The sequence below is a fragment of the Nematostella vectensis genome, chromosome 14 (assembly GCF_932526225.1).
Source record: "Nematostella vectensis chromosome 14, jaNemVect1.1, whole genome shotgun sequence".
Lineage (NCBI taxonomy): Eukaryota > Metazoa > Cnidaria > Anthozoa > Actiniaria > Edwardsiidae > Nematostella > Nematostella vectensis.
Window position 1 is genome coordinate 6,485,645 of NC_064047.1, and position 16,344 is coordinate 6,501,988.

The 16,344-nt window shown below is 38.9% G+C and overlaps 3 protein-coding genes across 3 annotated transcripts; 2 read left to right on the forward strand and 1 right to left on the reverse strand.

Annotated features, from left to right (window-relative positions):
- The first annotated feature begins 840 nt into the window (after positions 1-840).
- Positions 841-4,715, forward strand: LOC5505105. The gene is made up of 2 exons (XM_048722139.1): positions 841-1,293; positions 3,045-4,715. The coding sequence occupies exons 1-2, from the start codon at positions 1,239-1,241 to the stop codon at positions 3,617-3,619; spliced, it is 630 nt and encodes a 209-aa protein (XP_048578096.1). The 5' UTR covers positions 841-1,238; the 3' UTR covers positions 3,620-4,715.
- Positions 4,716-5,385: 670 nt separating this feature from the next.
- LOC5505112 lies at positions 5,386-10,115 on the reverse strand. Its single transcript, XM_001625926.3, has 3 exons — positions 9,961-10,115; positions 8,060-9,771; positions 5,386-6,111 (listed from the first exon to the last, which is right to left on the reverse strand). Exons 2-3 carry the CDS (start codon positions 9,765-9,767, stop codon positions 5,711-5,713), a joined length of 2,109 nt encoding a protein of 702 aa, XP_001625976.2. The 5' UTR covers positions 9,768-9,771; positions 9,961-10,115; the 3' UTR covers positions 5,386-5,710.
- Positions 10,116-10,501: 386 nt separating this feature from the next.
- On the forward strand, positions 10,502-15,985 carry LOC5505115 (cilia- and flagella-associated protein 298). Its single transcript, XM_001625915.3, has 7 exons — positions 10,502-10,739; positions 11,104-11,271; positions 13,854-13,921; positions 14,412-14,570; positions 14,687-14,818; positions 15,177-15,272; positions 15,625-15,985. Exons 1-7 carry the CDS (start codon positions 10,601-10,603, stop codon positions 15,730-15,732), a joined length of 870 nt encoding a protein of 289 aa, XP_001625965.1. The 5' UTR covers positions 10,502-10,600; the 3' UTR covers positions 15,733-15,985.
- The last annotated feature ends 359 nt before the right edge of the window (positions 15,986-16,344 follow it).

Sequence of the window (16,344 nt, forward strand, 5' to 3'; positions counted from 1 at the left end):
AGGGGGAGAGGTGCACACCCCCTGTGTTTGGGTCTGATCCGTCCATCTTTCCGTCTGTTATATCTCTCTGCCCATCCGCCCCTTCATCCGTCTGTCTGCAAGTCCGTTCGTCTGTGTGTTTATCTGTCTGTCCATCCGTCCCTCCATCCTATGTCTGCTTGTCTGTTCGTCTGTCTGTCCATCCGTTCCTCTATCGGTCTGCCTGCTCGTCCGTCCACCTGTCTGTCATCCTGTCTATCCGTCTGTCTGTCTGCCTATCCGTCTGTCTGTCTGTGTCTGTTTGTCTGTTCAACCGTCACGAATCCATCATGTCTGTCTGTTTGTCCGTTTGTCTGTCCATCTACCTGTAGTTCTACAAGTTAATCTGATGCATGCTTATCTGTGCGCCTGACTGTTTACCATTCCCGGACGAGAGGGACCTATTCCCTGATTTTATAGTGCGATGCGCGGATATATTGGAATTGTCCATACTTTGGTTCCAGCGCTGTAAATCCAGTGAGGATGCGAGAAACGTTCTATCCGATTAACTTCACTAGCCAGCTTGCGAGGCAAAGAACTGCCCTAACGAATGCATAGAAGAGCACGACGGAATGTCATAGGGCTCGTGTCAATCAACTTACTTCTGAGAACTTTGGCTAACTTCTTAGAACTTTGGCTAACCTCTTAAAACATTGGCTAACTTCCTAGAACTTTTGCTAACTTCTTAGAACTTTTGCTAACTTCTTAGAACTTTGGCTAACTTCTTAGACCTTTGGCTAACTTCTTAGAACTTTTGCTAACTTCTAAGACCTTTGGCTAACTTCTTAGACCTTTGGCTAAGTTCTTAGACCTTTGGCTAACTTCTTAGACCTTTGGCTAACTTCTTAGACCTTTGGCTAACTTCTTAGACCTTTGGCTAACTTCTTAGAACTTTGGCTAACTTCTTAGAAGTTTTGGCTTACTTCTAAGACCTTTGGCTTACTTCTTAGAACTTTGGCTAACTTCTTAGACCTTTGGCTAACTTCTTAGAACTTTGGCTAACTTCTTATGCCTTTGGCTAACTTCTTAGAACTTTGTCCCGGTGACCATGGTAGCGCACGTCGCACTATAACATACCCTTATCCAACCTAGTTCCAGCTCCGTCGACCCCTCCTACACCTCCCAGGGAAACCACCAAAACCGTCAACAACACCACAACAAAGGCAACATCTACCCGCACCTATGGGGACGGACGTCAGAGGACATCCACGAAACCCCCGATGAATGCGACACTCTCCCCAGCTATTGAGAGCAACAAGGGATACGTTCACAGAGGTAGGGTGACGTCATTTGTTACCATGGTAACAGCCTTCGTGATGTCACTTTATACATATTACGTCATCGTCAAAGGTATGCAGCATATCACCATGGTCACGTGAGGATATCAATATAGAGCCAATGAAAATTCAATATCAGTTAAAAGAAAATTAGATAAACTTTGTTTAAGATTGTTACAAGTGACATGAAAACGATAAATCTAAATCCACGAATAGCTAGGGAATAGCTAAAAATAATGTTAATAGGCGCCCAGGAGTGATAAATGGTGATTAGGTAATAAATGGTGATGTGGTAAATGAACGGATAGAAATGATTGTTAAATTTCAATATTTTAAAATTCCTTAATAGTTTAAAATAATGTGAAAATATTTAAAACCAGTAAACATGCTGCATTCTATTAATGGTGACGTAATAAGGATGGCGTTATAAAGTGACATAAGATATGAAGGGCTGGAGAAGGTGACATATAAACACACTAAAACCACTTCGATTTAAACCATACATACTACGTACATAAAAGAACAATTTATAATTGAAATTAACAGGAACGTCCAAATGTCCAATCAATCATTTTTTGTTCCTTATGTCATGTTGTGATAATGCCTTCAATCCATAAACACCAAACAAATCTCTTTTACTTACCTGAGATATGTGGTATAGTTGATGTCTTTGGGTCACTTTCCACCAGTTTTTTATTTCAAATTTGATCACGTGGTCGAACATATGCTTGTCACGTACTTGATCACGTGGTCGATCATATGCTTGTCACGTACTTGATCAAGTGGTCGATCACATGATCAATCTTTTTTTGAGCACTTTTACTACTGTTGTTCGCACACCATTGTTTTTATTACATACGATTTCTATGCCATATTCATCCAAGTGCCCCAAAACATAAGTTGCTATATACATATCTCACGGGTATTGCACAACTCGTACTTGTATATTCCAGTGTGAACCACATACACCCCGATCACTTGTTCCACACGTGGCTTAATGAAATCTATCCCGCATTCCAAAGCGTTCCATAGACATCCTGATCACTGTATTCCAAAGCGTTCCTAAAATATACTGATCACTTAATCCACACGTGTCTTAATGTAATCCATCCAGTATTCCAAGGTGTTCCATAGGCATCCCGATAATTGTTTTCCAAAGCGCTCCTAAGACATCCTGATCACTTGTTCCACACTAGGCTTAATGTAATGCATCCCGCATCCCAAAGCGTTCCATAGACATCCTGATCACTGAATTCCAAACCGTTCCTAAGACATCCTGATCACTTGTTATACACGTGTCTTAATGTAATCAATCCAGTATTCCAAGGTGTTCCATAGGCATCCCGATTATTGTATTCCAAAGCGTTCCTAAGACATCCTGATCACTTGTTCCACACGTGGCTTTACGTAATTCATCCCGCATTCCAAAGCGTTCAATAGACATCCTGATCACTGTATTCCAAAGCGTTCCTCAGACATCCTGATTACTGTATTCCAAACTGTTCCAAAGACATCCTGATCACTTGTTCCACCCGTGTCTTAATGTATTCCATATATTGCCTCACATATTAACCATCTTGTTTAGACCCAAATGTGTCCATGCACGTCTAACTCGCATTCCGTTTTAAATTCCAGAGAATCCAAAATACATTCTGACACGTTCCATATCTATCACACGTATCTCACAAGCAGTATATAATTATCATTTTGTCGATTACATGTCTAATACATATTGCAACCGTGTTACAGAGCGTCCCAAGTACGTTTTAATCATCTTTCTATCGGGCGTGGCCGCGGCGACTGTGCTCCTCCTTATTCTTCTTATCGCGCTCAACTTCCTCGGGAAGAGGAAAAAGGAGAAGAAATACCAGCTGGAGCTAAAAGCGGCGGCGAAAGAGCTAGAACAATTAGAGGACGAAGACGAGGATGAGGGTCAAAACGACGACGTGGAAGATGACGACGAAGGAGAACATAAGAAGACAGTCACGATTGAGATACAGGGCGGGGACAACGAAACAAAGCAGATAAGTGTGAATCCGGGTGATATAATCATCATCGATAGCAAAGACGTGGATAACGATGACAGCGAGGACCTCGGGTACATGTCGGAAATCGTTCGTTATTATAACAGTCGGAATAACGGTAACGACGACGGAATATCGATTAGGAAGCAGTCGCTGACGTGCGAGACGCCGTCGGTGCTCTCGATCCCGAACAGTGAAGGCGACAAGCGAGAAGAGTACGAAACCTTACGAATGACTTCGGTCGGCAACGGAGCGATTCCCGACGGCCCTCCGATCGTGAATGGGTCATGTGTGAGCTAATGTGTGACATGAATGGCCGAACAAATCACGCATGCCATGGCAGAGCGCCTTGCCGACAGTGACGTCCCGACAAAGGATGACGTCACAAACTCATGACGTTTCAGACGTCACCGAGTTCGGTTTGATAAGATCTCATGACTCGCAGAGTGCAATCCGAAACACCAAGCTCTAACAATATTTTTATTTAAAAAGAAATTCGCGTTATCTGATAAACACACGTCACTCTAACCGCAGCGCGGAGAAGCACGTCCATGTGGATGGTAATACTTTTACAACGTGAACCAAGCCTCAACATTTCAAGGTAGGCTCTGAGTGAAGGGCGCCGTGTGAGCCAGGCTATAATCAACTGATGGAAATAGAAGGTTCTCTTACATATGGTATTTTGCTAGGCCTCGAAATGTTGCGGGCATAATACAGAAACGTTAGGAAAATATTAGGGGCGCAGCCACGCCCTACTGGTCAATTCCTTGTATTTTTTGTGTAAATTTTGAGGAGCACGTGCCATCAGTGCCCAAGCCCCCGCTACGGCCCTGGGCTGACAGAGACTTTTTAAAGAAAGGAGTGTCACCCACTCCTTTGTTATTTTTTATCTTTGAAAATATAGAGGTTTATTTGCAAGGAAACTTCAAAATAACAATCTATGAATGAAATCTAAAATGTTATTGACGATATTTGATTAAAAATATCGTGTTTACTTGCTTGAACTAGCCGATGGAAATGGATGCTATGTGTGACTCTTCATTGAGCGGGAGCATAAAATGGCGGCGTGATTGGCCTTCTTCAAAATTGAAACTGGACATTAATTGAGCCATGGCCACAAGATTCATACGTAGACATTAGATAATATATAGCATGCCGTGTATCACCGTTTTATGCATCGAAGGAAAATCTATTTTAAGTTTGTATTCTATGCATGATTATTATTATGCAGGCTCAGAATGTGCGCAAGACATATATACTGTGATTCTGTTTATTAGATAAACAATATCATTTAGCAAGGGTGATTGAATAATTCTAATAAAAAATATGCGAATAATTGTTATTGATTAAATAATGATTCACCTTTTTTACATTCTAAAAAAAAAAGGGTGTTGTTGTTGTCGTCGTCGTTGTTGTTGTTATTATTATTATTATTATTATTCTGTTAGGGTAAGGTGTGAAAAAATATTTTTTAACTTCAGAATGAAAACTTTGTGAGCTAACATTCTACAGAATATTCTTTCAAAGTCATCCATCCAGGTTGTTTAGTTTGGTTAACTACACGCTTTTCCCAACTGAGTTCTTCCAGCTTGTAACAGCCAAAAGCTGATACAAGCTAATAAAAATGTTTTTTTGCCCCGACGAAGGGCTAATGTTTGAAACGTCAGCACAACTACTCTGTTTCACTGAGGTGTACAACATACTTTTAACGTTGCGCTGATTTAAAGCCGCATTGTCACCAGTTTATTTCCGTTTATTTTCAACCGTTAAAAGACAAAAGAATCTATTAAAATCCGAGATATTAAACAGGCCATCCGCTCTAAATTATCAATCACATCCTCAAAGAAACTTACAATAAACACACTGCTTTCAATATTTTGAAATATTTTTCGCGTTTCCCGTTAAAAATCATAGGAGATTGTTACGTAATCGACCGGAAGTAAACTGGTGACAATGCGGCTTTAAAGCTTGTCTACACCACGCCTACGCTAGCCTACGTGTAGCCGCTGAGCAGACAATCTGTAGTTTTTTTTAACTTGTCTTTAGTCTTTCCAGTTATACCAACAAGCTGATACAAGCCTTTAATCATTCACAATAATTTTCTAATGTACATTACAACAACTAATATTTTCTCTGATCATTTAAGGCAAGAATAGTTAACAGTAATTCACTGCTCTACTTTATCTGTAGTGAAACAGCAGTTTGCTATCATTTTTTTTTTTCAACTTCACAGCAGTTATTTAACCAAGCAGCTAGTAACATTCAGGCAGAAAGGGGAAAAAATTAATTTTAATTCTAATTGTTTAACTTATGCTTAAAAATAACTGAACATTTAATTCTGAACAAACTTCATATTCATTCTGGACCAAAACCTTTGACCTAAAGTTTGAATTAGAGATGTATTGAAAACAGATTCACAACACAATCAGAACCTACAGTCACACATAACTTGTAATCCTTACTGTAAACCAAACCTTCAATTGAACCACAATGCACCTTGCGGCACTCCAGTAACTTCCCATTGGAGCAATCCCACAATGCCAGGCGCCCATTCTGTGTTGAGCAGACTATCTGCTGACCAATAGGATAGAGGCTCAGGTATGTTAGGGTGTACCACCCTGGGACGTCTTTCAGCTTGAGGGCGTGGAGGAGGGTGAATGTGTCGCTGTCAATCACTCTGACAGTCCTGTCGTCAGCACACGTGGCCAGGATGGTTGGACCATCACACATTTGTTTCCAGTCAACTGATGTGACTGCTGTGGTGTGGCCTCTTAAGGTGTGGAGTTTCTCACCTGAAGCATTCAAAATGCATTTTTGTTACCATGGTAACGGATAAGGGGTAGCGATGGGTTCTCGAAATTTCGCAAAGTCTCTAAATCTTATTAAACATTTTAGTGGTCTCTGAGCCTCGTTTTTTTTTACTTGGGTCTCAGAGTCTCGGATTTTTAACCTCGACCTTGGAGTCTCTGGTTTTGTTAAGCGCGGTCTGTTTTATCTTGTTACCATTCAACGGGTTTCCCCTTCTTTTTCTTGTCTCGATTCTTGGGCCTCCGCTCTAAACAGAAACTTAAGCTACTGTGGCAAGATTCTTTTTTCAACTGATGTTTATGACATACTTCAAGCAAGTTTCCCAAATACAACCTCGAACCTCTGTTGTTAAGAGGTTAGAAAAGCTCGGGCTTGGATTCTGAAATTTGACAAAAGCTTCAGGCTCAGATTCTGAAATGCTGGTCTCGGTACCTGGGTAAGTTTTGGATTTACCCATCGATACTGATTTGAATAAGCACTCTGGGCACTCATTCATTATATTTTTACAGGTCTTTGGGGGAGGAGGGGCTTATTTGAGAAGGTGCCCTTATTGGGGAGGGGGTACTTTTATCATTTTGGTGAAAAACCAGGTTCTGAATCGATTGACAACAAAACTTTATTTGTGATACTGTTTATAAATCGGTTCATATATTGTTGTAAGGTGAGAATGTCAATTCGAGCTAAATAATATTAAATTTACATAATCTGGTAGTGTAAATCTTTGTTGGAATTTTTTTAGGGTGAGGGGGCGCTTATACCATAATTTGAGGTCAAAGGGGGTGCTTATTGAGAAAGAAGAACTTATTTAAAGGAGGGAGCTTATTCAAATAATGAGACTTAGTTAGGTAAGGGCATTTATATTCAGTTGTGGGATAACGGGGGTTTGACTCAATAACAGGAGGGAAAATGTTTTTGGAAGCATTTGGCTTTGTGGTACACACACACAAAAAAAAAATTCCAACCTTGGATGGCAGTTTTATTGATAAAATGGACACCAATTTGAGTGTTTTCATCCCAATGAAGTAAATCCTGTCTTGTTTTATGCCCTCCCTGGTCTCAAAACTCCTCCATTCACACGAAAAAATGGATAGAGTCATGCACCCATAGGAATAAGTAGTATGCCATTTTTTTGCAAATAACAAAAGATTGCCTTGCAAGCCGAGAAACAGGGTTTACACTTATTTTCAGTCACACATGCACCTTGTGTTCTTTTTTTTTTTTCGAGTCGCGACTGTTTTGATGATGCAAGCCATTTTGCAGTTATGGTGCAGTTATGGTTAGACTGCTAACAAATAAGAGAGCGCTAAAAAGCCCTAGGCGTCACAAGAAAGCAGACAATGATACATGTGCATATATGCACTAAATCAACAACAACGCAAAGCTAAGAAACAATTTATTTAATTGCTTGCTTTGTGTTTATTGGTATTTCCTCTGAGACAGTAGCCAAGAAGGCAATCCTCCTTGATATAGTTTGGTTGTGATCGATCTAAAGCTTGACAGATGCAGACAAAATTCAAAAGTCATGATCAATATTTACCAAAACATGGTTGTGACTCATAAATGATGGACACAGGGTGCATGTGTGACTGAAAATGAGATCTTTGGGGGGGGGAGGGGCTTATTTGAGAGGATGCCCTTATTTGGGAGGGGGTACTTTTTTTCATTTTGGTGAAAAACCAGGTTCTGAATCGATATAGTTGATATAGTTTGGTTGTGATCGATCCAAAGCTTGACAGATGCAGACAAAATTCAAAAGTCATGATCAACATTTACCAAAACACGGTTGTGACTCATAAATGATAGACACAGGGTGCAAGTGTGACTGAAAATGAGGTGTAAACCCCCTAAGCCCTCACCCTAGATCTGCTATAGTTGATCATTGTTGTAGACATAATGCAAAGATGTTTATATGAGTTGTTACAAGTCACTCACCAGTAAGTACACTCCATATACATGTGGTCTGGTCTTCTGATGCAGATGCCACCATCCCACCACAAGGACTCCAACACACTGACCAGATCTCTGCTTGTCTTTGCCCTTCTTCTAAGGAGTGTGCACAGAATTTCAGCACTTCTTCAAAAGAGTCCAACTTATCAGTCTGAAACCTGTAGACAAGAAGTTCACCACTGTCCAGACCAATGACGAGATAATTCCTGGACCACCTCATCGTTAGCACCCCACTGGTGCAAACTAAACAGACGTTTAACTCACTTCTTGGAATGACACCTGTTCCTGGAATTTCGTTTGCTGGAATATTTTCGTTATTCCACTTGAGTATTAGACCATCTAAACAGCCAATGAGCAGTTCCTGGCCACGCCAGGCAAGGCATCGTACAGCAGCATCATGTTTTAGCTTGTACAGCTGCTGACTGTTGCCAATTTTCCAGATGAAAATATTTCCAGTAAGATCACCAGATGCTATGAGACTGCTGTCACTCATGTCTAGGCCACAGCCAGTGACCTCGTGGTATTTAAGTCGGTGGGCTTCAGTTATCTTTATTGGAAATTTAGAGTCTTTGGCATACTCGAGTGTGATATAACTGAGTGACATTATTCCTCCCAACCAAATAGCTTTACGCTGTTCATTTTTGACAGCCCAATTCAGATGAACAATTGAATCACAAGGTGCCCCATGGAGCTCATGGACTAATTCTCCATTGATAGACCACCATGACATAATTCCAGATAGGTACGAAACAGCAAGTAAATAATCTCCATCCCATAGTGCAACTTGTGGCGACCCCATCGCTTGAAGCACAGATTTTACTTCAAGTTCTTTCTCATCAAGAATCAGGAAGATTCCACCCTGAAATCCAACTGCGAATACCCCTCTCTTGCAGTGCGTCATGCACATCACAGATGCCTTAGTGTCCCCGATAGGATCAAGTGGTTGTGATTTAATGACTTGGCCTGAGGGATTTAAAAGGTGGACTTCACTTAAAGTATTATTCACTCTTTGCAGTATCGCTATAATGTAGTCCTGTGAGTTAAACAATGCTAAATCGTACCAGTCATGCTGCTTGACAAATGTCACACTATCATTTCCACTCTCTTTAGGTCTGGTATCAGTAGCATTAACTTCTCCAAATGGAGTATTACGCATCACACCTTCCTCCCCTGATTTCTGGATCCATAACAAAGCAACATCAAGCTTCCCTTGTTTTTCTCTGAGCTCATACATCGCTACCAGTGAGGTGTGGCCTCCACAAATGAGAAATCTCTCACCACTATTTGACCACGCCCCAAAGTGAGTTAACCCAAAAGTTGTATTTGTACTGAGTACATTATTCCATTTATTATCCCACAACTTGATCTCACCGCCATATGAAATGCTAAGGACCACGTCCTTTGGTTCATTGTACAATAAACATATCACCAAGTCATTATGAGCCTGGAAGCTGGTGATTCGACTCTTTGATTGGATATCCCATTCAACAATTAAGGGACCAAGGGGTGCAATATAGGAATTCTTCTGGTCCTTATTGAGATTATGGCCCGGGAAACCAGCACACTGACGTAGGGACGCAACACCCCACGACTGTTCGACATTAAAGATGAATTCATCACTTGAAATGCTGGGACTTGAGGTCATGTGACTTGAAGATGATGGTGACAAAGATGATGATGATGATGCTAACATTGCCCTGGAAAAAGGTAAAAATTGAGGCATAAGTGTTTATAAATACCATTATTATGAAATGAAATGATGTTTAGGAATAAATGCTTTGTTAGTTAACTTTAAGCTTAACTTTTATCAAGGGCTCTTAAAAGTAATTTCATTCAACTACATTAATAATCATAACATATTCAAAAAGCATTTTATTGAATCCTACCAAAGAGCTTGGTATCCCTCTAAGAACTATAAGAGAAGTAAAGAATAATGTCTTCTTTCTTATAGTTACTCCCTGCTTCAAGTAGACGCTACACTTTCTCGCTCATTCGAGAAATGCAAAAGTGCAAAGTATCGATCTTGTGTAAGCCCGCGCTCGCAGTCGATCATTGCTCGGATAAAGTTGATCATGATTTGTTTTTTGTTTTTTTTACAGACGGTCATGGCTGAAAGAGAGAGAGTTAAAAAAAGGGTCCAAGATCGAATTTAAAAAAAAAAATGTTTTTCTGTATTATTATTATTATTATTATTATTATTATTATTATTATTATTATTATTATTATTATTATTATTATTATTATTATTATTATTATTATATTTTTATTGTTGATGCTTTAAAATGAAATAAAAAGATATATATAAATTGGGCTACGATCGATTTAAAATCGGAGCTGCTCGGAAGTTTTGGAGTCTGTGCATGACTCGCAAGGCATGATGAAAAGACGGGTTTTTGTCCAATAGGAAAAAGCGTTATCAGTCGCTATAGAAACTGGCGCGATACCTCGTCCGCCATATTAGAATTAGCATCGAAAGAAAAACAAAGCGAATTCTACCTTATTTCTAATGTTTATACTCCCATAAAAATGGTAAAACTACACATAAAACGTGGAGAAGAGAGCTTGTTTCTTTACGAGACGACTTGCAGCGTAGAACTGAGCGAGCTGATTCCAGAACTGGTTCGAATTTCCAATGGAAGGTTGAAAATTGAGCGACTAAATTACGGTTAGTCTACCTAGTTGTGCCTAAAATTAACCGGTCTATTTTAATATAGTAATGAAACAACTTACGAGTGTAATATGATTCAGCTCTTGACGTTTGCAAATTATTCATTCAAATGTCTTGCGCCTTTTACAATCCATTCATATGGTTGATATTCTATAGGTATAAGATCACTTTAACTGCTGCATGTACACTGTAACTTACTTTTTAGCTAGTTAAACAGCTTTCCCTCGCGAATTCACATTGAAAATGCTATTATGTTAGAACAGGCCACTCTAACATTTTTTTTTGTGAATCCATTTTCACCATATAAACTTCTATTGTCATTGCCTGTCTTACCAAAGATGTTGACCCCTTTTGCTTGTAGAAATTGAAGAGCTAGCCAAGCATGGCCCTACACTTCCGCCAAACATGCAGGGGCTCACAGATGATCAGATCTCTGATCTCCGGCTCAAGGATGAATGGGAGGACAAATGTGTGCCTAGCGGGGGGTACGTGGAGACGACCGATCCGATGTCCAGGCGCAATGGGAGAGGTAAATTGCATTTTGTTTTTGTTGCTATACTGTATAAGTCTGTAAAGTTAATATGCCTAGCTAGGGGGTTATATAGGGTAGATTTAAGACTAAAGATTATGTACATCTAATTTACTAAAGAACTCCACTGTGACAAGCACAGAAAATATACTGTAGCCCTACACGTGAGACCTGCATCTGTCTTACCACCATACCAACACTCTTCAATGCCAAGAAATCATTATTTCTCTATCTAAACTCTACCTAACTCAGTAAGCACATCTGTTACCCAAAGGATCAGATGACAACTACACCATCATGTGGTGCACTGGAAAATCCATAAGTACCTAGTTATAGCTGATTTCGATGTATTGCAATGCCACATTTTCAAAACATCTATTAGTTTTTGGCTTTTGGGATTTTCTGTTCCATCAGTAAAACCATTTCAAGCCAATCAAAGTCTCATTTTGTGCACTTCCCTGGCTTCGGTCTGGACGCCAAAAACAAATTGATGTTTCGAAAATGTGGCATCACGATACCATGTACGTAAAGTTGAGTGATATTTGTTGAACGAAAGCAGCAAAATTGTGTCCTGGTGCAGGCAGAGTTAAAGCACTCCTACAATCTGTTACAAAACTAATGGGACACTTTCCCTCCCCCTTCCTCAATGTTGGAGGGCAAATGATCACCTTGCTACTGCTTGTGTTTTGAGCTGAAAAATCGCCTCTAACCAATATTAATCAGGGGGGAGAGGGTTGGCGGTTGTTTGTATGGGAAGTGTCCCACTTACTTTTGTTGAAGATGTCTGAGCAAGTGATTGACGGGTCCTGGAACAGGAAACACTATCTTTGATAACGCAACTATGATACAACTATGCGAACGGCAAAATCAAAAACATACAATTATCGTGCCAGGATCGCGTGTAAAAATAGACAGAAGCTTCAGAGACGACTATTTTTCATTGTAAACAATCTCATCTGTTTCTTCATATAAGAAATACCGCCTATGAAGAATTTATTATGTGAGAGATTTTCACTACAAATTTAGTCACGCAAGCTTGTCTCGGGGAGAAGGTCAATTCAATAGATTCATCTGTTTGACAATAGTTATGCTAAATATCCCACACTTTAACACACAGTTATGCTTGAAGAGTTCAAGCAAAGTGTATAAAATGCTTTTTCTGTGGAGCATTCGCTAAAAAATCAACGGCAACAGACTACGTCTTCTGTTCTTGCTTACATGGCTCAACGATTAACACCAACGGTTAACCATTTTAAAATTGTTTAAGAAATGCCTTACAAAAGAAATTCGAACTCTAAAATAATACAGTAACAACTTGAGATTCAAGCTCATAAATTAACACTAGTTTTGTTTGAATGAGGGTTTGCATTTTGGAGAGAGAGCTCATGGTAGATAGTTGACCATCGTTTTACTAAAAGATAAAAAGAAAGTTCATTTTTATATAAACGGTCTACCACGGTTGACCGTTCAAAAAAGCTCTATTATATATTTCAAATCGTAAGCTTCATATACCTAAATAGCTTTGTGATGGTAACGAATGACAGATGATTGAAGAAATCCGGCTACCATGAGTGGGAATAATATTTTTCTAAAAATGGTAGACCGTACACGGTCCACACCCGCTTTTTTGCACCGCCATGCTAAATGTATAAACACTTGTTGTGATGTACATTGAAAATGAAATGAGACAAGGCTCTCTTGTTTTCTACAACAGATATACCGTCTATTTATCGCTTTCTTTAGTCGATTTGTTATTTATTGTTTAATTGGGAAATACTTATTAGGCAATGATCTTTTTAGTCTCTATGCCTGTATTTATTACCTAAATTGGCCATAAAAGCGGTGTTTTTCGGCTAAATACTCCGAGGGATGGCTGCTTTTGCAAATGGAGACAATCAGCACAATATATAGACAGTCTCTTTGGCAACATCAAATGAATATTTTAGTTTACAAAATTATAGTCTGCAAGTATCCTAGCGCACCTTCATTTAATTCAAATTAATTGAATAAAATATTCCAAATAGCGCACAGATATCCCAGGGGACATCAACATGTTTACTTCAAGCTCGAATAATTAATAGATTGAAAAACTTTCATTAGGGGATGCGAATAAAGAGAATACATTTTAAGAAATCTATGATAATCGTGACAAATTCCAATCATTCTACTTCTGAGACAATCTGTTACAAAACTAATGGGACACTTTCCCTCCCCCTTCCTCAATGTTGGAGGGCAAATGATCACCTTGCTACTGCTTGTGTTTTGAGCTGAAAAATCGCCTCTAACCAATATTAATCATGGGGAGAGGGTTGGCGGTTGTTCGTATGGGAAGTGTCCCACTTACTTTTGTTGAAGATTGTAGGTAATAACTAAAACCACACATTAAACAGCCTTACACAACTACTGATAAAGCCTCTCAACAAAAAATATATAATGTTATAGTTTTATTAAAATTAAACAGGATTTAGATCAATAAACTACCTTTTCTTATTGTACATTACACTACATCTATAAAAAATCAAATGTTGTGTGAATGTGGGACAAAGCATAGACAGGTATTTTTAATGTTTTTTTTTTTTTAGCTCCAAAGGATAATATGGCTGAAGTACTGAACAGAACAAGACAGGAAGCTATGGCCGCTGTTTCAAAAGTAAGTGATGATAATTCATTTTTTTCAATCTTCAGTCCACCACACACTTTTTTTTTCATTCATTATTGGGAGACAAATTACAAAGATGACATAAAGTTGTTTGTAATATCTAACCATACAGTACACTGAAAGTATTTTAACATTTTCCAGCATGGATTTACTGTGGATTCTGAGTGGGGTCCACACACTTTTCTGCATGGAAAACCAGTGAGTGGAGACCACTCACTGCATGGAATTTTCCTTTGTTATGCAGTTTATTATGTGGGTAGTAATCAAAGTGTACAGTGGTGAGACCACATTGCAGAATAAAGAAACAAAATGATTGATTACTCGGATGAATAACAGCTTGTTTTTCTTTGATACACACACAGTATGTATATATTAGGAAACATGTAAGTTTGTAAATATGTAAATAAGTATTTCATTTAATGTGTCAAAAAATGAGATGTGAAATATCTACTTACTAACATTTCATCTTTTTTCTGTTCAGAATCTTGTAAAGACTGATATTTGTCTGACTATGGAGAAAGTAAAAGATGCTCTTGACCAGATGAGAGGGTCTGTTATGATAGTCTACCCTATGGGGCTTCCACCGCATGACAACATCACGTTAGAGTTCGACAACCAGGAGGATTTATCAGGGATGCAGGTGCAGTCTCTTTCCTCTTTCATTTTACATTCCTACTCCAGCTTTGGGCGTGTGTGTTACATTTTCTTCTCCATTAAGATGTGTTTGAGGGTTATATATAAAATTGTACATTCTAGGGCTCTCTGCAAGTCTTAGACGAAGGCACTGCCCAGTTGTGGTGGGCAGGTAAAGAGCTTCAGAGAGGGAAAAAGTTACAAGACTTTATTGGAAAAAATGAAAAGACAAAGCTCGTAGTCAAACTTCAAAAGGTACAATTTGGCTTTTCCCATTAACAATCATTTACAATGAAATATATGGTAAGACCCATTCAAAACGTTATTTTTTTTTATCAAATTTCGTATTTCTATGCTATTTGATGTGTTACCCAACTGAAAAAAGTGTGTAATTTTTATGGTAAATCATGCATATTTTATTTTTGTATGTATGTACATGTACTGTACATGTCTTCGGTTGTTTTTTTTAAATACATATTGACTCAGGTTTTTAGGAATAAATTAATCTGAATCTAATGATGCATTTTTTTCTGGCTTATTCTGATTTTAGAGCTATACTTAAATGTCACACCAATAACATACTTTGTGTTTCTTTGTTCCAAATGATTATTAGAAAGGCCAGGGCGCCCCCGCTAGAGAGCAGGTGTTTAGCGAGGAAGAGAGGAAGCACATGATGGCGCATGCCTATCGCAAGCAGGAGGAGATGAAGGTGATTTACCTTAAAAGCCCCTCAATAACCCCGAGGGTCTACTGTATTTCTTGTTTTTTTCTTGAACTGTATGGGGTGAGGGTATTGGAGAAGTGGGTGTAATAGAGTGTCTGTGTGTGTGTGTGTGTGTGGGGGGGCTTACAGCATTTCAAAGGAGATGAACATGATGTATTAAGAAGTCAAGTGCAAGTAAACTTTATGTCAATACCAGTATCAATTATTTTGATAGAAGAGGGGGTTGTATGATACACGTCAAAACCATACTCGTAAATCGTGCGCTGTAATTGGTCAAAGGTACATGTGTTATTAGATGACTTTTTCTGATATTTTTCTTTGGACATTTTTTTTTTAGAAACTTGAAAACGCTGAAGAAGATGCATACCTGAACTCTGCTTGGGCTGATCCTAACTCGCTCAAAAGACAATTCCATGGCTTGGGAAACTTTAAATGGAGACCTTGAAGAAATGGTGAAACATTCTCAAAACAATAACAGATGGATAGAAAGAGAGGACTTACATACAGCGCAATGCTACATGAGATCCATGTCAACTCTTGAAATGTAGAGGATTTGATAAATACTTCTAGCTTGAAAACTGGCAGAGATTAAGCTCGAAGAGAAAAATGCTGCCTTTAAGAGACGCTTGTATTACAAATTTTACTGGAAAATCTTTTGTAATTATTATCAATGAATAATAAATTCCTGTGAAAAAAGATTTTAGTGAAATTTGCACAAACAACAGCAAGAACAACAACAAGAAGAACAGTGAGAACAGGAAATTAGTTTACAGCAGAGATGTCACGGGCGGATCTAGCTCTTTTTGCTGAGAGAGGGGTTCGTACCTAATGACAATAGAGGAGAGTACTGTGTACTGTAGGTATAGTCATGGCGCCAAAAAGTGCCTTATAACAACATGGATAGTGTTAAAACATCCCAGAGCCATAACAAAACAAGGGGGAGGGGTGGTCTTCAGGGTAAAAGTTACATTGATGCAGCAATTCGAAAATTACCCCTAAAAAACATCACATCTTTCTCAGATACCCCCTAAAAATAACAAGAGCCCTGAATTTTACC

Excerpts from the sequence above, each read along its gene's own strand:
- LOC5505112 (XM_001625926.3), bottom strand. The coding sequence starts at position 9,767 with ATGTTAGCATCATCATCATCATCTTTGTCACCATCATCTTCAAGTCAC. Across the intron at positions 6,112-8,059 it reads TATATGGAGTGTACTTACTG|GTGAGAAACTCCACACCTTA; the intron begins GTGAGTGACTTG and ends TGAATGCTTCAG.
- LOC5505105 (XM_048722139.1), top strand. The coding sequence starts at position 1,239 with ATGAATGCGACACTCTCCCCAGCTATTGAGAGCAACAAGGGATACGTT. Across the intron at positions 1,294-3,044 it reads CAAGGGATACGTTCACAGAG|AGCGTCCCAAGTACGTTTTA; the intron begins GTAGGGTGACGT and ends ACCGTGTTACAG.
- LOC5505115 (XM_001625915.3), top strand. The coding sequence starts at position 10,601 with ATGGTAAAACTACACATAAAACGTGGAGAAGAGAGCTTGTTTCTTTAC. Across the intron at positions 11,272-13,853 it reads GTCCAGGCGCAATGGGAGAG|CTCCAAAGGATAATATGGCT; the intron begins GTAAATTGCATT and ends TTTTTTTTTTAG. Across the intron at positions 14,571-14,686 it reads AGGATTTATCAGGGATGCAG|GGCTCTCTGCAAGTCTTAGA; the intron begins GTGCAGTCTCTT and ends TGTACATTCTAG.